Consider the following 22,025-nt stretch of genomic DNA (forward strand, 5'->3'; position numbering starts at 1 on the left):
CCTAAACCAATCAATAAGCCAATTAATAATTATCATCAAATAAATATACCATTGAATGTAGCTTCATAAACATACATTTTTGAATCATCTTATTCGTTCATTTGTCAAATGGTAAAATGTCGTAATAATCTCAAAAAAAAAAAAACCTCAGATTGGAACTCTTCTAACTTGCTAGTTGTTTTTAATTCAAATTGTAGATAATTGAAGAATTCAGATTTAGATTAGCAACACTCAACACTACACCCACAAGAAAGAAGATAAAATAAAAAGGTACCCAAAATAAAAACTTTCAACAAACTTCAACCATGGTTTCATAGGAACTCATTCTAAACCATTGCACTATATCAATCATGATGGAAAGCAAAGGCCTTTATGTTGCAACTTCATTTTATGTTTTCATTATTGCCTCAATAATAAAATTAATATGCTTTTTACCTTTTAATAAGTCCAATCATTAGAATTAAGCTAGAATAATAATTATTGAAATCTTTTATGAAATTGTAATAATAAAATTAATATGTTTACCTAATAAGTTATCATTAATGAATCCTGCATATTCATCTAATCAACCATATTATGAAATTGTAAAAGTGCTTAGTTCCTGCTATCTCTTAATTAGTACACCCTCCAAGCAGCCAAGAATTATATTTAGAATCAGGTTCAATTATTATCTTTGAGCTTACAATATATGTTTCGTTGTAGCCATATTTCAAAAGGGATGAATGAGTTACTCCTTGTCAAGATAGTCTAATTGTACTGTGATGGTATCAAACTATCAATCATATTCTACTTACATTACAAACTTTTCTCACCGTGCGTAAAATTCTAAGCAATCTATGTAAAGTAAAGTTAGTTACACTATGAACTCCTCTCACCTGGTTAAAAAAAAATGAGCAGCCCTCGTAAAGGGCGGGCGATCTAATCACTTAGGGATTAAGAACTTACACTCCAAACCCAACCTGAGAATGGTGTGACCCAACAAAGGTTGCAGTAGCCACAACAACAATCTCTATATATGCCATATCCAATCCTTTCAAGCAGTATAAATGTTTATCTATGCAACATATCTACCAAGCTACTTTTGAGAAAAATGGTTTATCTTCTAATTTCTAGAGAAACAAAACACGTAAAGCTCCCAAAAAAATCATTTAACAACACTAACTTGTTAGTTCAAAGTACATAAGTTAAACAAATGCCTATAAAAGAAAAGTACATAAGTTAACAAATGCCTAGAAAAGAAAAGAACCATACTTATGAGGCTTGGTAACAGCCTTGGCTATCAATGATCAAGTTGGATATTAGGAGCAATTACTTTTCTCTTTGAGTATTAATGAGTTTGAGTGTGGGTAGTCCTACACATCTACTAACATCAAAGAAACAAACTCATCACCTCAATACCTATAACAATATAATGCACAACCTCTAGTGGACCAGGTTGTACAGGTGCACTAAAACATATTAAGCAATGTAGCAGTCTACCTACGTTCTTCAAATTAAAGTTATTAAATTAGACAATGACATACCGGTACAATTTTGCTGATTCTTCCTTTTGGTCAGCAGCAATTCAAATGCTAACTTTTGCACCTTATACCTCACCATATCCAACACTTTCGATGCACACAAATCTCCATCAGGCAAACTAATATGACTTCCAATAACATCACTGCCCACACATCCTTGAAAAAAAAGAGTAAGGATATAAAGAGATTCACATTAGATTACCTTGGTAACTAAAAGTGATGGGAATGAAATACCAACAATAAATCCAAAGACAACTCCAATATTAGTTGTGATTGTGAGTCTAGCACCATCATTTGATTTCTTACTTACTCCAAAGTTAATGAGAAAAATAGCCTTTAATGGATACAAACCTATAGTCAAATTGTAATGAAAGCTAAGAACAAGATAGGTGCTAGCAAACTAAAACCACATCAATACATATCACTATCACTAAACGTATGTAACAGCAATTCGATTCAAGAGGTCATACCACTACCAAGGAACAAACACTGAGATCAAAACAATGCAATCGAGAACAACTTAATAGTAGTTCAGCAATAGAGAATAGAATTTACAGAAGATGAATTGTATACATACTAATTATGGTCACTTGGTAAACCACCTCTTCAATCACCGAAACAACTTCTTCAACTGGTTCAATAACCTCCGCAGTATCGACAGCAATAACCGGTGCTTCCACCCGTTCCTTCGACTCGCTCAATTTCTCCATCTTTGGCCTTTCAAATTCCACTTTATTCTCAACCCCTACATTAGAAGTATTTTGAAATGATAGTAATAGATTGTGAAGTTTATATCCAAAGCCTTACATAGGTGAAACACTTGCACTATTGCAAACAAAAAGTTTTACAATAAAAGAAATATTCCAAATTAATAATAAGTCATGGTTCAACGCTGCACCTTGATGGGACCTTTAGAAAAGCTAGTAAACCCACAAGGTTGTTTGAGTCCCTTCATAGCTTGATCTTGATTCTTCCACATACCCTATGCTACAGGATAGCAGACCCAATTACCTAAAGTAGATTTGCATTATGCTTGACAACTTGGAATTTCTTTATTTAGTCTCGTACTACCTCCATTGTTTTGTATCCCATCTTTATAGCCTGCTATAATCCATGGAAATTATTCTTCTATTGAACAACTAATATAAGTTCAGTTGCATATAAGGAAAGCTTTAACAGCTTCCTAACGAAGAACCTTGATGATGATATTACCGGCAACTTCACAACAATGCAGTAACACTGTAACCAACAGAAACGACGTTAGAAATTCTTATGTGGTGTATTTGTGTGTGTGTCGGAGGATATATGGAACAAATGTTTGTTGTATTTGTGATGTACTGTGGCTTTTTAACAAACAAATGATAAAATTATTAAACATGCAACTGAAACGAATATTGTATGAATCAACTTCTAAAAATCAGACACCACAATCACAGTGAATCCAACCCCAGCCAACTCCCATATTGTACAAATAATTCCATTTATCAGCGACAAAGAAATGAAAATGTAAAGAAAGTGTGCCAATAAAGTCATGAACACTATCTGGTCCATGGAATGTGTTGAGACGATCTATTGTAAAGCAATAGCAATATAGCATAGCTTCCATTTCAGGTCTAATAGAAAAGCAACTAAGTTGTCTAATATACCGGCCCATAGATTTTTAGGTTGTGCAATGTATGTTAAAAGAAAATGACAGGCCTATATTTTACACTTGAATCCCAAAAGCAACCTAAAATTACATGATTTTTACAAACTTGTTCAAGTACATACTTCAAAATCCAATACAGGAATCAAGCTAGCCAACATGAACAAAAATAAACTCGTGTACAAACCTCGACGCCCCCATCAAGTCTCATATGAAGTTGTTGTCCGACAAATGCTTGCCTGAAATCATCCAAATTTGTTGCTTCCACCATATTAGTGAATGATAATATAAATAAATAATATAAATAATTAAAAAACCAAACGTAAATGAAGTGAATGAACTGGTAGAGGAAACTAAGTAGTATACTTTTCCTTCAAAGTCTCAAACTCAACTCTCAAATTCAACATATATTGGGTTCTTTCACACTCTCAAGTGCTCTTCTTGGCTAAGGCTTCTCCAATCCCAGCTCGAACCTGCACCAGTTAACTTTAATTCAGGCCAAGGACCATATACACAAGCTTTTAAATCAAACGTGATAATTAAAGGAATCTTTACATTCTTTTTGTTTCACTTGTTTGCATGAATTTAACTTTTTATTGATCAGGGACCATATACAGAAGCTTTTACATCAAAAGAAATGTGATAAACAGAATCTTGCATTCTCTATGTTTTGCATATTTGATTGATAGTACTTTCGATCTTTGAAAGGTGACTTGATTTTGGTTCTTTTATGATTTTGATTATGACATGAAGTTACAACTAGAAATTTTGACACGTTCACATAGTTTGCCATTATTAGTTCTATGAAGATGAGATCATCTTCAGATGCCAAACATTCAACAGGTTGTGGTTTGATGTGCACTTAGCACAAACCTTAGTGGAGCATTCAGGCTGTGGTTCCGAGCCTTTGAGGCACTTATAATGTTTTTGTTATATTTTAATGTCCACCAGCCTTGGGGTATGAGATTTTTATTAACAAACCAATAAACTTTGTGGTTATAGATAAGTAGATAACATGATTAACATCATAATCAACTTACTTCATCATGAAATCAAGCCATGCATGGGGGTCCTTCCGAAGAGCATTCACGACTGGTGCATACTCGTGGGGCTCAAGTCCATACTCGACAGTATCTCTCCAAGCTCGTGACCTCTGCAGTTTACACAGAAAGAATTTTACATGCTTGAATAAATTGAAAGAGGATGTATATTTTTCCTGCCAAACTATGTGATTATAAGCCAAACTCGTTGCAGTAAAAATAATGAATGTATTAAAAAAATATATAAAAGAGAAGAAAGAAAAAGACACATATCGGGGACACTGATAACTCTTTCCCATCTCTATTCAAATCCCCAACCCTCAAAACCCTTCCCTTCATCTTCTACATCATCTTTTTAGCAGTGAATTAATCCAAACAGAAATCTCAAAAAAATCAAAATCTGATGAATAAAAGGAAATTCTCATGATTTAGAGAATTGAAAGTAACAATCATACCTAATTTAAAGAAATAGTCATATGGTTTTATTGTCCATAGCCTTTTAATTTTTCAATAATGAGAGGAGATTGGAGAGAAAAAGAGAAGCTAGAACGATGTGGTATTAATGGTAAGCGTACCTCGCGGACAATTGAAATGGTGCGTGCATTTTATTTCCGACTTGAATTTACACAAAAATCCTTAAAGGTAACACAAAAATCCTTAAAGATATTATCTAAACTTAAGAGTATAAACGGAAGCAAAAACTGAAATGACGAAATAGTCCATTTTAAAGGCATTGAATAATTTGTTTTAATATTTGATCAAGGGTATTTAGTGGTAGAAAAAAGTCTGGTCTAATTTAAATGTCCATATTAATTATGGTGTACTCTACTAATTGAAATATATATATCGCTATAATTACCGACCATCTAAGGAGTTTACCGTGTCTATGTAATATTGTAATTGACATTGAGATTTTAAGCGTCAGCCTTGTTTAGTTGGGCATTGCGGTTTCAGATTATTATGAACTACTACGCTTAAATCAACAAGTTCAATAAGAGTAAGGATTTGGTGAGCTCTATTTATTTGATTTTGTTAAATTTTCTCACTGACCATCCTTAACTGAAGATGAATTAATTGATCTGTCTATCTCCCCAAAGAAAACAAGTAATCAAATATACAAAAAATGAATCAACTACAAGTTTGAGCCTTTCACATCATATTTGGTTTATTCCTTTCCAACATATTTCTTGCATGGTTTACAAACTTCTCACCTATCAATATCTCAAAAGGCCAGTGGTTCTCTATATTTATAGGTAAATACATTATACATCTTCAGTGGCGTTATTATTATACAACAATGGAAAGGCAACTCCACATATCGATGTACATGTATGAACAACAATTGCATTCAGTTATCTCACACAACCTCTGCAAATATTTATTCACTCCAAGCAATCATTCTCCTCAGTACCACCAATGCCCTGAATTCATCAGAAACTTAAAAATGTGGAAGTTCGAATCCCAAAAAGGTATGATTTCGATCACTGATCAGATGGTAAGGTTTTCTTGAATAGCAAAGAAGGTTCCTGTAATGTTCCCACCCAGATCTGGAAATGTTTCGCTACCAGGAAGGGGCCTCACCTTTCCCCTTCGATCGACTTCCACGGGGTACTTGAGTAGGTGCCCCCTCATTTCTGTTGCCTCATCTGCCGCAAACTGCCTCCAGTTAGATTCTCCTAATGACCTAATCCTTCTCACACATTCTATGCTCTCTGGCTGTGTAAAACAGTCTTCAAGGGTGCCGGTGTGCTCTGCCCATAGAGACATCCTATAACCATAGATCTACACAAACAAAAGAATCAATCAAATATTATCATCGGGAAATCAGATCCTGATGCTAGTATATCTGTAATTAAAGGTGTGTGCATCACTGGTCTCACAATAATTCAAAGCTCAAAGGATACCTGTCCGTGAGGACTAGAGAGTTTTCTCGCCCATGTATGCTCAGCCTGGTAGGCACCCATTGCAATCTCAGTGTCTCTTGTACCCTCCATGGAGCGTTGGTTGATATTAGCAGATCCTAATATCACGTATTCGTCATCCACTATCATGCCTTTTGAATGAACATAGATCATAAATCTTCGGCTCTTCCGTGTAAGTACCTACAGTACCAACACATAAGGTACTGTTAATGTTATGCTGGCCAAAAAAGGACTACAAATATGACCGAAAAAGCATAGATAGGAGAGATACTTGAGGAGTGTTTTGTGCAGTAGGACTTCCTTCAACCGAACCATCGCTGCCGTCTGGAGCCTCACGATTTCCAAGACAAAAGAAGTTCAAATAGTCTTGCGGAGAAAATGCCTGCTCGAGACCAACTTCTTCCAAGGCTTTGTAAATTGTCTCGTACATCATTTGCATTGTCTTATTCTGAAAGAAAAAACAATGACCAGATTAAATGGGCAAGATAGTAAATTACAGACCACAATGATCTTGTTCAATATACATTGCATCACATAGCCAACATTAGATTCTCCAAGACAACTAAATGGATAATCATGAAATATTTGCATAATAACATGGATCAAAAGTAAACTGCTACACGTCAATTGGATCAGAAGACGGTGTTTCAGCAGTAACTTTTCAATTATCTACCACCTGAAGGTGGGAAGTTCATATTCGAAACAATATATTAAAACTGAGATATACTGTAGTAGGATCTGGTAAAAAACAATACAACAGCAATGCAACAATGCAAGGATATAACTTATGGGGGTAAGTATAGTCTGGAAGCTCATTGTTCCAGACTTCCAGTAAACCATTCAAACCATTAGAGCTGCAAGCTAGAGGTCTAATTGTTTTCACAGAAGCCATACCTGGTCTCCATATATTGTGCATTCTCACATTAAAATGATCTAATACAATTCCTATCTATTTGAGAATTATAATTTCATCCTCTAAATGCTTTTCAATTTCTTTATATCCAACTAAAATAGCTTGGGAGGGTTGACATAAACCATCAATAGCCACACAACCACATGCCTTCTCAAAATATATGAATACTTTCACCCACTGGGGAAAAAAATAAGCAATAATGACAGTAGAAAGTTTAGGGGCAATCATGTGTTCCCGTCTCAAAATGGACCAAAATAGTAATTGGAGGGTACCTGCCAAAACAATATCCTCTGTGTAGCAGTAGCTGTTGGAATACCCTCTGGCCACATTGGAACTACGACATAGACAGCAAATCTCTCATTCGCTCTGATTTTATTCGCAATTTTTAGAGCAATTTCCATCGGTATTAGATTGTTGGCACCTGCATATATAAAGGCATATCATTCGGCTTAAAAAATGTTGACATTTATCCTGTTAGAAATTTAGCATGGCACCAAAATCTAATCTTCTTATATTGTTGTTATAAAGCTTTTCTAGAAGCCAAAGAAAACAGCTTCTTATATATTGCAGCATATGGTATCACTCAAGAGAAGCTAGAAACGTGTCTAAAGATAAATCCTCCGAACATTTGTCTCATTGTCTGCTTTAATCTTAGTATCATGAAATGACTGAATTCAAATATGAAAAAAAGAGAAACCCGTGTAAAGAAGAAAGAGTATTGAACCCCTGAAGTAGTTCGCTGTACAAGTTCAAGCTACATACAAGCACAGTGTTTCCACAAACATGGTTTGCAAGCTATTCTTCATTAATTCCAAATAATCATATATCAACAGGTTTCTGACATCACATGCAGTAGTATAATTAAGATGCACGGATACTCTCAAAATGCCATTGCACCTGTAGCGGTCGGGTACGATACCGATACATGTACTGGATACTTTTAGGATACTTCTAGGGTACTGGAATCCCTAAAATAGACTTGATCCGATAGTTCTACTCCATTGATTGAAATGTAAATTGTTCTTGAGGCTTCAACTTGTATTGACTTTGACATGTATTATAATAGTTTTTCACATGTTCCTGACTAACTTTACTAAAAGAACTACTAACATAATTTTCAGAATACACATATTTTAAAATATTCATATTAATTAGCCGTACCCATAGGCCGTACCTGTATCGTAATATTTCAAAAAAGTCGTATCGTACCCCATACCGGTGTCTCCGTATCGGTACACCTACCCGTATCCGTGCATCATTACTATAATCTTATATTTGACTGAAGTTTTATAACACTTACCCAAGTCCTTGTATTGAGTCCAATTATAAGATGACCCAAGGAAGTATTGGTTCTCAATATAAATGAAATGCTGAGCACCTCGAATGGCATTTACATAGGCTGTGTGTATGCTCATATCAATTAGTACATTCTTGCCGCAGACCAAATTCTGTAAAAGCAAAACAAAACAAGAAAAAACTTACTGCATTAACTACCACAAGAGAATTTTTGTTTTCTTTCTTTACAGAAAGGATAGAGGTCAGAGAACTTCGAATAATTGTTTTATCCTTACCATGTTCGTGGCATCTCTTGGGTCTTTTGGAAAGCCTTTCACAGAGTTCGAATCAATTGAACGAAAAACCTTCATGCATCAAGAAAAAACAGAAAAACCTTCTCAGAAACCAACAGCAATACTGCAGACGAATGAACGCCAATAATTAACAGGCATGCTGAATACCTGAACATGCCATGCCTCTGGATCATTGTCATTAGCGGATGCAGCATCAAACATACCAGCAATGTCAGGAATTCTATCTATTTTGAGTAAAGCATCATCACTTGCTTTTTTCAGCTTTTTAATCCCATGGCGCTTTGAAGCCTTATCCCACCGCTCCCCAAAGTTGGTGAGTACATCGTATGCTGCAGGACCATCAATTTTGCAGTGCAAATCATGCCATGCTTCTCTTGGACAACCAACAGTAGGTCCCTATTTAAATTAAAGAAGAAAATAAGAGCAGTTTTCAGTACAATTTCGCGAAGATAGAAACAAACTTAGCTTTGACATGGACAAGTTGATTTCGATTCTCATTTTTATTAAATTTGCTTGTAACATAAGTGCACAAAAACTTGAGTGGCGAAAATGTTGCTTCAAGATAAACTATTAATTTTTTTTTACATAAATACATCCATATGCAGTGCCTCAACGTTACCTCCTCTTCCCTTAATCTTAAAGCCATATGGCATAATCATATACTAGATGCGTACTTCTCTTATCTCAGAAGCATTTTAAGAATTATCAGTTTCATAAACAGGTGCTGACAGAGAACACTTAGTGACAAACACAATGTTCCGTAGGGCTTAGAGACTTAACTATCCATAAAATAATAAAATAGTGAAGATAAAAATTAAACACCAACACCGTCATATTTTTGGCAAATTTGAATTCCAAAACAGTGAACATACCTTTAACTACGGGAAAAAAAAAAAAAAAAAGGAACAGGAGCAAAAGGGAGGATCGAGGATTGGAGGGGAGATAAACTAGAATGGATTTAAAATTTACCGTAAAAGAAGGGTTATGGTAATCATCTTTATGCAGTGTTTGTAATGTCCTGAATAGAGGATGTTGTGGAGTATCATATCGCCCATCACATAAATCAAGTCCTCCAATAAAAGCTACGATTTTTCTCATATTTCTACCAGCATCAGCATCCACGATCACGGACTTTTGATGATGTGTATAGATTGTTCCAGTTTCCTGACAAACATATTGAGGACAAGTAAAATGTAAATTCCCATGTAAGAGATCGTTCATAGAAAATAAAATTGTACAGAGTACTAACAGGCATCAGACGTGTCAAACTGAAAACATAAGGAAATTCCATAACATGTAAAATCATGTAACAGGATAGGTAAACAATTTATCCAACCTGCTGTTTGGCCCAACTATTTCGTTTTCCTGCAGATCGGGGTGTAAGTAAAACTTGCACTGAAGAGTGCTTGAAAAAGCGGCGAGTCTCCTCATCATGCGTTCCCATGAGTCCGTCCTGCATATCAGAGAATTAATGAAATGGCCAGTAGAAGACAATCTAAGTTCTCTATGCAGTACATACTTTAACAAGGGGACCTAGCAGGCAGTGAATTTCGGGTACAAAGTTGATAAACACTTTATGAAAGGTCCGTGTAAGATAATACATTCTTGTGATAAACAAAAATATCTAAAGAAAATAAAATAAAAGGAAAGAAGAAAGAATCCATGCACAAATGCATAAACACAAAATGAGATCAGGCTATACACCATTCTTCTTCATGTGCAACAGTTATTTAAAATTTTAGACTACCAATCCTAGGCTAACTTTTACTAAACCTGCTACTGATTCTTCATTGCATTCAGGAATATGTATTGTGTGTGTCTGTTTTGGGGGGGATGGGGCGCAACAATCTCTACTATAAAGAGGTTATAAAAAAAAATGATTGAATATAAAATACAGCAGCATCATGAATCCAAGAAAGCTCGTAAATCTTACTGTTTGATAACCCAAGATGCTTCTTGAAGTAGGATCATCCCATATCAGAAGCAGCACCCTCACACCTTCCTGCGACTTGGACTTGAGAAGATCCCCTAGAGTGACACCTGATCCAGAAGCAGCATCTCGAACTAATTGGACTTTGTGGTACACTGACCAACCAGTAATATAAATCAAGCGCCGGGCTTGACTAATTGCATTGAATATGTCATACCAACATTTCCCGTGCTCATAAGGCACCCCACCTTCGAGCTTCAAAGCGGGAAGGCAACCGTCAGGAACATGGGCATCTTGGTATAATGTAAGCTTCCCTCCTTGCCTTAGAGGGAAGTATGTACCTAGAACTCCAGTGTAATTGGGACCACACCCAACTCCATGATGGTAAGCAGTCAGTCTCTCAATTGGTATGTATTGAATAGATATCTTCAATACAGCTCCAGGCTTACATGGCTTCCTGTTTGACATATTAAGGATTGGAAAAGATCCTTCAATTTTGTTTCCTGATATTATCTGCTCTACTGGGATTGCCACGACTCCAATAACTTGGGACCCCACAATATCACTGTCCTTAACAACAAAATGCGCTTCTGCAGTACGATGCGCAACAGGAACACTAAAATGCTGTGTCCAAACTGGGTTCTCGCTATTACTAATAACGTAAGTTCTGCCAACGACAGCATTGGCCACTGAAACAGTGACATATGGATCACTGGTTACCTTAGATACATGCCCTTCAATTTTGTTTGTAACATTCCCAAGCCGCTTCCCAAACATATCGGTTAAGGTCTTATGAAACATATCCATGTTGGGTAGGTTTTTCGCCTCATAGACCCAAATATCCAAATTCCCATGTAAAAGCATAACCTTCAAAGAGCCTTTAGACGATGGAACTGGCACAATCTGTAAAGACTGACCATGTTGTGAATTCTCTGACGAAGGTGAAGAAACATATGCAGAAGGATCCACATTACCCGAAAATGAATTATTCGGATAACCATACATTTCCATTTTCTGATTATACCTTGCGCTATCACTCTGATACCTTTGCAATGAAGTCGAAACAGACAACACTGGGGTTACTGGGGTTCCAGGGGACCCCTGAAATGAATTTGAAGCCGACAACACTGCTGACGAAGGGGGCGCAGAAGGCCGAGTATCAGAAATACTCAATCTATCAAAATCTAAAGGAGGGTCAACAAGATTATGATTGTGAGCAGACCCAGAAAAGCTATTGGCACGTGAAGGAGGGGGCGGGTAATTTTCACCCGGCGGGTAACTATACTGAAAACTACTATATTGATGCAAACGAGGTGGACTCTGAGTTACAGGAGGTGGTGGGGCATAACTAGGAGGAGAAGGATTTGAGTATGGATATGGGGCATAAGGAAGTGATTGCGCTGGCGAGGGAGGGTAATGATATTGATAATCTAATGGGCCAGAATGAGTTGCATATGGAGAAGGTGGCGGTGGAGGTTGAGGGTGTTGGTATGGGAAAGAATAAGATGTATTATAAGGATATGGATGTTGTTGGGGTGGTGGTGGTGGTGGATATGGATCTGAACTTTGAGGTACAGGATAATTATTTAGGGGTTGTGGTGGTGGAGGGTATCTATATGGATCACTATAAGGGTAATTCTCCATTTCTTTTTAAACAAGTTATAGAAGCATCAAAAGTTAGAAACTAAACCAATAACTTTAATAAGACAAGAAGAAATAATCAAAATGGGTGTCTGCTTATTTTCTTGTGAAATTTCAGCTGATGAGTTGAACAATGGGGTTGTTGAAAATTCAATATTATTATTAAACGTACAAGAAAATGAATTACGAGTGAAGAAAAAATAGAGATTAGGAATCTTTTACCGTATATATATTGGAAGTCGTTTTCAGTGCCTTGGAAGAAGAATGGAAGAAAGAGAGAAAGAACGTTTAATGCGTCCAATCAATCTCCGTTCCCTCGAGAGAAACGTTAACGATTATTTTTTTATTTTTTTATTATCCAAATGATTTAAATAGCCTTTCTGTGCGGAGAAATTTACGAGGTCTGATAGCGTATCTTGGAATCTTGGATTGATCTTGAGGGCTAATGTTGGAAAGAAAAATGCTAGCGAAAAAGCTACCCTCACTTGTTAGTAAGTTTAAACGTTAATTTTTAAAGTATTTTTGAAATCTAACTAAACGGGAATAATTCGGCAGTTAATCGAATTTGGGAATAATTCTTCAATCAAAAATATTAAACAGGTAAAGTTTGGATTCAGAAATAATTCGGCCCAAAAATTTAGAATATTTATAAAAAAATTTAAAACTTTTATTAAATAAATTCCTATTTTTTTATTTTTTATGATGGGATATAAATTTAAAAATAATTTTAAATTTTATTTCATTGTTAAAGATGTTTGTTTTAGTTAGAATAAGTGAACAGCGAATAATTCCATATGATTTTGACCAAATTTTTGTGAAACGAATTTGGTTTAAATCTACCATTTTTTACCAAACTATTCACAAAGTACAGGTTAGACTAATATTTTTCGTGTTGTGAATGTTTGACTGATTTTTTTTATAATTTTTTAAAATTGAAATCAAATTATAGATTATTCACATTTCGAATAATTTCCGTCCCCAAACTTACTAACTAGGCTTTGGGCAGTGGGTGCTTTCTTTATGTTCTAGCGTAGAACCGTATACTAGTATACTATGTTCTAGCATGGCTTATCAGCATCCCTGAGTGCCCTGACCCTCGACTCTAATTGTACCAAGAAAGTTCTGGGGTGAACATGCACTACCATTTTAACATAATTCATTTCTTGGATGTAATGTAACAATACGAATGTAATAAATCTTTTGGAATTTGGTTATTCAAAAAAAATGTTTTGGAGTTTAAACTGTTTTCAATAGAAAGTGATGTGACAGTCTTGTTGTCATGTTGGGTGAATTCAGATCTCGAAAAACGTTCGTTGGAAAGAAAGAAAGAAAGAAAAAAGAAAAAAAATGTTACTAACATCAAATTTCTCCAGCTCTCACAAAGTCACAAGTACAAAAGTACTTGAAATTTTCAATTAGAGGCATTGAAAAAGAGTGCGTAGAAAGGGGTACTGAATTGGCTCACGCATGTGAAAAGGATATGACAACATGTCTTCTAGAAATTGACCAGGTAAAGGCCTTCATGTATATTCTAGAACTCTAACTATTGAGCCCTGTAACAAACAAAAAAAATCGACAATAACCCATCACATTGAATCATTGATATCATCATATTAATTAAGCCACTGACAAGGGATTTACAGATTATCAAAAAAACACACACACACATACACACGGGATTTACAAAGTCGATCTAGAGTCCAACTGGGAGGTCAATACAAGAGACTTTATAAATAAATTCTGAGAACTGCCAGCCAGCACCTGCTCCATTTTTTCTCAACATTATCATAAACTTTTTGCAATCTCCCAAAATCAATACATTTTTTAGTTTTAATCTTCCCACCAAAATACCAGCTAGCTCAGTTCCATAGCATTCTACTTCTAGTAGACTCCCTGCGCTGAATTTCCTGTACAATGATCCCCACCAACTGACTATTTGCGTTCCGACAAACAGTTGCTGCAACATTTCTATTTCTTGTCTTGTCAAAGGCAACATCAAAACTAATTTGTTTCCAAAATGTATAACAATCAAATCCTAATCTAGTCATCATTATATTAAGCTCTATTGGATTTAAATCAACATGTGTAGTCCTGTTAGCATCCTCTTGTTCCTTCTTAAAAGCTTCCAAATTTTCATTTGTTCTCCGTCTCACTTGTCTGTAGATGTTCTCCATACTAGATTGTTGCTTCTCAAACCTTAGTTTATCTACTATCTATATACTAAAGAAGAGACCTTTAAAGAAGGATTTTCTCTCCCATGTAAGACTCTAATATGAGAGTTAAAATTTTTTTTTATCTTATGTGGCAAGACTCTAATATGAAAGATAATATTTTTAATAGTCTTCCATCGCATACATGGAACTCTTTTGGAGAGTTTGAGTGTATTTTAATTCTTATATTTTGAGAGTTTAAGTGTATTTTCAATTCTTATATATTTGATCAAATAAAAAAAAAAAAAAATTTACTAAAAAAAATAGGTGATTTGTAGAAATACTTAATCAAACACTTTTAGTGTTCCAATTCTTATATATTTGATCAAATAAAAAAAAATGCTAAAAAAAATAAGTGATTTGTATAAACTAATTTCTATTACAAATCATACAATTTTAGTATCTATGATAAAACACCGACTTATTTGAATATATCCTTAACATGGCTTCAAAACATAGTTAAAAACAATTATACAAAATATATAATAGAAAATGAAAAAAAAAATAGACAAAGAAAGCAATAATGATAAATATTTTAAAATATATATAATATTGAATGAAACTAACGACAAAAACAATTAATGGGGAGCGGAAAACTGGATGCAAATGCATCGAACTAACCTTAAATAATATTTAACGGAAATCGAAAATCGGATGCAAATGCAAGCATTAAACTAATCTTAAAAAGTAATTAATAGAAAATCAAAATATGGATACAACCGCATTAAACTAATATCAAAAGAATAATTAAGTAAAATCAAAACTTGGATACAAATACATCAAACTAACATCAAAAATAATTGTCGGAAAATCGTAAACCTGGATGCAAATGCATTGAGCTAACCTTCAAAGATTAAATTAACGGAAATCGAAAATTGGATTTAAATCAGTATTGAACTAACCTCAAAGAAAAATTAATTATAAATTGGGAACATAATGCAAATGGGTGGAACTAATCTTAAAAAATAATTAACGGAAATCGAAAACCGGATGTAAATGTTGCATTGAACTAATCTCAAAAATATATTGGATGCAAAACCTCAAGAAATAATTAACGGAAATCGAAACTGGATGCAAACTCATTGAACTAACCTCAAAACAATAATTAACGGGAAATCAGAAACTAAATGCAAATGCAACTTTATCAAATAATAAACACGAGAAATCGAAAACTTGATGCAAATACATTAAACTAATCTCACGTAATAATTAACGGAAATCGAACTGGATGCAAATGCATTGAACTGACCTCAAAGAACAATTAATAGAAAATTGGGAATTTGATGCAAATGTATTGAACTAACCGAAAAGAATAATTAACGATCAATCAGAAACTGGATGCAACTGCAATGAACCGATCTCAAAAAATAAATAATCGAATTGAAAATTGGATGCAAACTGCATTGAACTAACCTCAAAAATATAAATAACGAAAAATCGAAACTAGATGCAAATGCATTAAACTAACCTCAAAACATAGTTGGGTTATATGTTGTGGGAATGTCTCGATAAGTATAGTTTTGCATTTAAAATGATGTTTATCTTATCTCTTTCAGGTATGATTAGGAACTCCTTGCTATTCAAGTAGCTTCAATATATATGAACTTCAGCTTTATTAGGCAATCTCACAAAAATTCAATTAAACTTCTATTATTAAAACAAAACAAATGAAGTTGAAGAATTTTATCAAAGGTGAGTTTTTTTTTTAATGGAGAGTGAGGTTTTCACGTTATAAGAAATTTGGTTGAGTGATCAATATAATATTAATATATAATAGTTATGCATATTTGCAAATATTTTTTAGAATAATTAATATAACAACACCCATTCGTAGATAATATTTGAAGATTCCACATAGTGAGTCATGCATAATTTAAAGAATAATTAACGAGAAATCGGAAACTAGATAATCTTCGATGATCCCACATAGTAAATTAAGCATAATTTACTTTTTATGTCATGTTTTCAAGGACACTACAAATGGATCAATAGAAGTTGGTATTACACACCACATTGGATAATTATAAGGAAATTGGAAATTTGATTCAAATACATAACTGAGCTCAAGGAGTAATTAATGGGAAATCATAAAGTTTATGCAAATTGCATTAAACTAATGATGAGAGTAACTAACGGATAATTAGAAATTGAATGCAAATCCTTGAAAAATATTTATCGGAAAATCGAAAGCGGTATGCAAATACATCAAACAAACCTCAAATAATAATTAATGAAACTGAAACCGAATGCTAATGCATTGAACTTTACTCAAAAAATAATTAACATAAAATCAAAACCGAATGCAACCGCATTGAACTAACCTCATAAAATAATTGGTGGGAAATCGAAAACTAAATACAAATGCATTGAAATAACCTCAAAGAATAGTTAACGGAAAATAAAAAACTGGATATAATTATATCGAACTAACCTCAAAGCATAAATAATCATAAACTAGATGCAGATGTATTAAACTAACCTTAAAGAGTTATTAACGGAAATCTAAACCGGATCCAAATGCAATGAACTAATCTCAAAGAATAATTAATGAAACATTAAAAAAATTGATGAAACTGCACTGAACTAACCTAAATAAATAATTAACGGGAAATTATAAATTTGATGTAACTGCATTGAACTAACCTTAAAAAAATAATTAACCGGAATCGAAACTTGATGCAAATGCATTGAACTAACCTCAAAAGAACAATTAACATAAAATCTAAAATTATATGCAACTGCATTAAACTAAAATCAGAGATTAACTAACGGGAAATAAAAAATTGGATGCAAATGCATTGAAATAACATAAAAAAATGGTTAACTAGAAATCGGAAGTCGGATGTAACTGCATCACACTGACCTCAAGGCATAAATATCCACTTTTTTAGCCTTCTCATATGAATAATTACAAGTAATTATGAACAAAAAATAAAAGTTAGTTTATAAAAGCAGACTCTTTATATGTATGCAAACTGTATAGAAATTGTAAACTATCAAACTAACCTAGAAAAACAGGAAATTAGAACCTGGATGCAAATATATTGAACTAACCTCAAAAGTAATTAATTAGAGAGATTGGAAACGGATGCAAATGCAATGAACTAATCTCAAAGACTAATTAACTAAACATCAAAAAATTGGATGCAATCATGCGTACTAAATTAACTTTAATGAATAACTAATGGGAAATCATAAAGTGGATGTAATTGCGGCGTATCTTAACCTCAAATAATAATTAGCGGGAAATCGAAAACTTGATGCATTAGCATTGTACTAACTCCAAAAAAATAATTAATGAGAAATTAGAAACGGGATGCAACATACTATATTAAACTAACCTCAAAGAATAATTAATGGAAAATCATAAACTTGGTGCAAATGCATTGAATTAATAACCCTAAAACATATTTGTATTTTATGTAGGGGGAATAAATGTCTCGACAAATATAGTTTTGCATTTTAAGCAGTGTTTATTATAATTATTTTTATTGTGATTGGGAATACCTTGCTATTCAAGTATCTTCAATATTATCTTCGCCGCATTGGGCATTCTCACAAAACTTTAATTATTAAACCTAACAATAAAAAATAAAAAAAATAAAAAAAAAAAAAAAAAAAAAAAAATCGATTAGTTTTATCAAGATTTGGTGCTTCCTTTTTATAGAGAGTTGTGCAAGAAATTTAAATGAGTAATTAATATAATTTTCATATCTCATAACTATGCATAGTTGCTAATATTTTTTAGAATAATTTAATATAACGGCACCCGATTAAGTAGGACACGTTCATATGATAAATATTTTCAAGTGAGAGTAGTGTATTATTTGAGTATATGGAAATAATCAATCTGTTTTAGTGATTTGTACACATTAGTACGTAAGCCGAACAGTGATGATTTACCGCTAAATCACCATAAATATAATAAAACTATTATACAAGCTAGATCGAGTTTAAAATAATTTTATTTGAAAATTACAGATTAATATTATAAACCACAAAGTGAATAGACTATCTCAATTTGATCCCTTAGTTTCCAAGTACTTATGCACCATAATCATTTGTTTCATTAACGTATTTCGGTTTATTTTCAATAAAAATATATTCTGATTCAAAAATTTGCCGCTAAATCACCATAAATCTAAGAAAACTATTATACAAGCTAGATCGAGTTTAATATAATTCTATTTGAAAATTATGGATTAATATCCTAAACCATAAAGTGAATAGGCTATCTCAATTTGATCCCTTAGTTTCCAAGTACTTATGCATCATAATCGCTGCTCATTAACGTATTTCGGTTTATTTTTAATAAAAATATATTATGATTCAAAAATTTGCCGCTAAATCACCATAAATATAATAAAACTATTATACAAGATAGATCGAGTTTAAGATAATTCTATTTGAAAATCGAATTAATATCCTAAACCACAAAGTGATGAGGCTATCTCAATTTGATCTCTTAATTAATTTCAAGTACTTATGTACCATAATCGTTGGTCATTAATGTATTTGGTTTATTTTCAATAAAAATATATTCTGATTCGAAAATGTGTGTGAGACATTTTGTAAAGCATTTTCAGCCCACAAAATATTTAATAGATCCCGGGCGTATGTCCGGGTCCAAAATCTAGTTCCTACTGAATTGAGCCAAATAATAATCACTTACGTTATGTTTTGGAGTACGCTATGGATAATTAGATGATTAAACACCGGTTAGTCAAAAATCAAAATCCTCACGTCAACTAAATGACAAATGTCTTTTATAGTCCAAGGATTACGACCCAAGGATAAAGTCCAATAATAGTTTTACCCTAAGTCCACCTTAAATTTTAATTGCGGATTTAGCGTCATCAATCTTCACTAATGATTTCGATTTTAAGACAACTCGTCATTAATAACTTTGGCTTAAGGACAAATTGGAATGACGTCATCATATGTAATTTTGTATTTACATATGATAATATAAATTTACACAGTTTTCTTTTAGATGGAAATTTAAATTTACATAGTATTTTACATATATACATTTGTATTTGCATACGACAATGTACATTTATATGTGAAAATTTAAATTTATCTAGTACTTTTTGCAATTGAAGAAGTCTGTAAAATTATATTTACATAGTTGTCTTGTGTAAATTCAAATTTTTATATGTAAATATAAATGTACATTGCTGACATGTAATTCAAATTCAAATTTTTTCTTAAACATGTAATTAAAATTAAGGGTGGACTTGGGGTGATATTTTTGGAAAATTTGTTTACAGTTTTATTAATGAATAATGATAATATATTTTTATTTAATCTCATACTTATGTACATCAAATAATTTTGCATCACAAAGAAATCGATAACACACTCAACCCTATTAGGCTAACTCCAATGGTTTGGTGCGCCAAAACACCAAACCACAATAACACAGTAGATAGAGTTAGTGAGATAGCGAAATCAAATCCATGGTTTTTTATTTTCCGGCCGCCCGAGTGACAATGCGCCCAACACAAAAAAATATTAAATATCGGTTAAAAAAACCAAGTTTTTTGGACGCCATCACCAGTGGCGGGAAAGAAAAAAAAAAAAAAAACTTTTTTACGCCATCACCAGTGGCGTGGAGTTATTTATCTTCCTATATTGCCCTTTAAAAAAAACCATAACACAAAATAAATAAATAAATAAATAAATTAAAAAAAAAAACCCCAAAAAACCTTGTACGCCATCACCAGTGGCGTGTAAGATAGGAAGATAACAAAGAGACTTCCATTACCAGTGGCGTACTATCATTCAAAGAAACTTGCAAAAAACCATCTCCACTCTTTAAGTACCTCTCTTTGATATATGACATAGGACCAGTTGTAGAATTCATAGAAGAAATATATAATGTAGAAACAATCAACACACCAATAACAAACAGAACTTCCATTACCTTCTTCACAAACCAGTGCTCTTCAACAAGCCCTTCATCATCCTCATCCTCAAAATCACTCATTCCCCCCACATCTTCTCCAAACGAAAATGAAGATGAAGGCGAAGACTCATAATCATGTGACGAGGACATCGCCTCATCAACCAACTCTCCCCCCTTTTTCTTCAACATATTTTCTTGACGGCGAAGTATCTCAACACGTTTATTCGGGTTATAAAGAAGAAACTGTGGCCTTGGGGATAAGTAATTGGTCAATGGATTATAAGGACTAGACTCAAAATCATGACATTGGTTTGGTTCAGGTAATGGTGTCGAAGACGACGATAATGGTGAACTTGGGTATCTATAAGAACTCAAATCTACTGAACTATGCGTCGAAGCAGCCTCGTTTCTTTCTACTAAAACTTTCTTTTTCACCTTTGAAGATGCAGAAACTGTTGGTGACATGAAATGCATTGAAGGAATAGACTTCTTTGGACTAGGGTTTTGTAATCTTGAAGAACCCATTGTTTGGCTGTTCTCGTTTGCTTCTTTTAGACTATGCTTCAAAACTGAAAAAATTAAAGAAAAGAAAATAAAAATCAATGTTTTGTAACAATATATTCAAGAAAGCGTAAAACTTTACGGAGAAATGAGGAGAAGAATTTATACCTGAATGTGAAGAAGCTTTGATGGGAGTGGGTATTGAAGAATTCTTCTTGAAATCATCCATCTGATCTTCTTGAATTTGCAAGAAAGTTTCTCTGTTCTTGTTTTTTTTTTTTTTTTTTTTTTTGGTTCTCTCGATCTAGTTACCGTTGGGAGTTTGAATTAGTGGAAGATGACCGTTGGAGATTGAGGGAGTTGTTTATATATAAGGCCCAAAACCTGAGATTAGATGAGGTGTCTTTTGTGTGTGTTTTTTGAGAGGGTTGAAATTTATAACAAAGAGATACAAATAAATCAAAAAAATTTAAAAGGGTAGGATAGAATGGTAATTGAACAAATTAAGTTATTAAAAAAACAAAAAAAAAAAAGAATCAATTATGTACGCCATTGTGAGTGGCGTGTAAGAATTAATAATTGAATTTCTGTACGCCATTGTGAGTGGCGTGTAACTTATTATTTAAATAATTGAATTTCTGTACGCCATTGTGAGTGGCGTAATTAAATTAATTCACATTCCTACCCGCCACTGGCTACGGCGTGCAACACTAATAATGATTTTTTTTTTTATGCATTTTGCAAGAAATGGCGATGAGCATACGCTTATAACGCGTTAAAATTATTTCGCAAAAATAGAGAAATTTATGAAGATAGCGTTGGCGGTATAACGTTTTAACGTACCATTGGATCACATTTTACGTTAAATTTGATGATTTGCAGCACCATTGGACTTAGCCTTAAGAATATGGTATGAAGATCGTATAGCTTAGCTTATTACATAAATCTTACTGAAAGAAAGAAGCTTATCAATGAGAAAAGCTAGAAGAAGATCGTATTCAACAGCCAGCATAGGAAACATTTGCTGGTGACGCTAATGTTTAATGGGTCCGGTTTTCGAGACTCATATTTTTTTTACTCAAATTTTACTTAATTTCTTGACCATCAGATTGAGTTCATCCAATGGTTTAAACTAGAGATGAAAAACCATTATTGCTTTTATGTAAGATGATGTCATGTAGGACCTGTTTTTATTTCTATAGC

General features: G+C 33.4%; 2 protein-coding genes across 2 annotated transcripts; both read right to left on the reverse strand.

Moving 5' to 3' along the window:
* Positions 1 to 5,344: 5,344 nt before the first annotated feature.
* Positions 5,345 to 12,510, reverse strand: LOC147513796 (phospholipase D gamma 1-like). Its single transcript, XM_086597076.1, has 10 exons — positions 10,563 to 12,510; positions 9,966 to 10,082; positions 9,599 to 9,793; positions 8,777 to 9,025; positions 8,612 to 8,680; positions 8,341 to 8,488; positions 7,313 to 7,461; positions 6,399 to 6,575; positions 6,110 to 6,307; positions 5,345 to 5,987 (listed from the first exon to the last, which is right to left on the reverse strand). The coding sequence occupies exons 1-10, from the start codon at positions 12,201 to 12,203 to the stop codon at positions 5,694 to 5,696; spliced, it is 3,237 nt and encodes a 1,078-aa protein (XP_086453202.1). The 5' UTR covers positions 12,204 to 12,510; the 3' UTR covers positions 5,345 to 5,693.
* A 7,582-nt stretch (positions 12,511 to 20,092) lies between these two features.
* On the reverse strand, positions 20,093 to 21,406 carry LOC147513797 (uncharacterized). Its single transcript, XM_086599570.1, has 2 exons — positions 20,991 to 21,406; positions 20,093 to 20,890 (listed from the first exon to the last, which is right to left on the reverse strand). Exons 1-2 carry the CDS (start codon positions 21,049 to 21,051, stop codon positions 20,133 to 20,135), a joined length of 819 nt encoding a protein of 272 aa, XP_086455696.1. The 5' UTR covers positions 21,052 to 21,406; the 3' UTR covers positions 20,093 to 20,132.
* Between the last annotated feature and the right edge of the window lie 619 nt (positions 21,407 to 22,025).

Source organism: Coptis chinensis, chromosome 3 (assembly GCF_015680905.1).
Source record: "Coptis chinensis isolate HL-2020 chromosome 3, ASM1568090v1, whole genome shotgun sequence".
NCBI lineage: Eukaryota > Viridiplantae > Streptophyta > Magnoliopsida > Ranunculales > Ranunculaceae > Coptis > Coptis chinensis.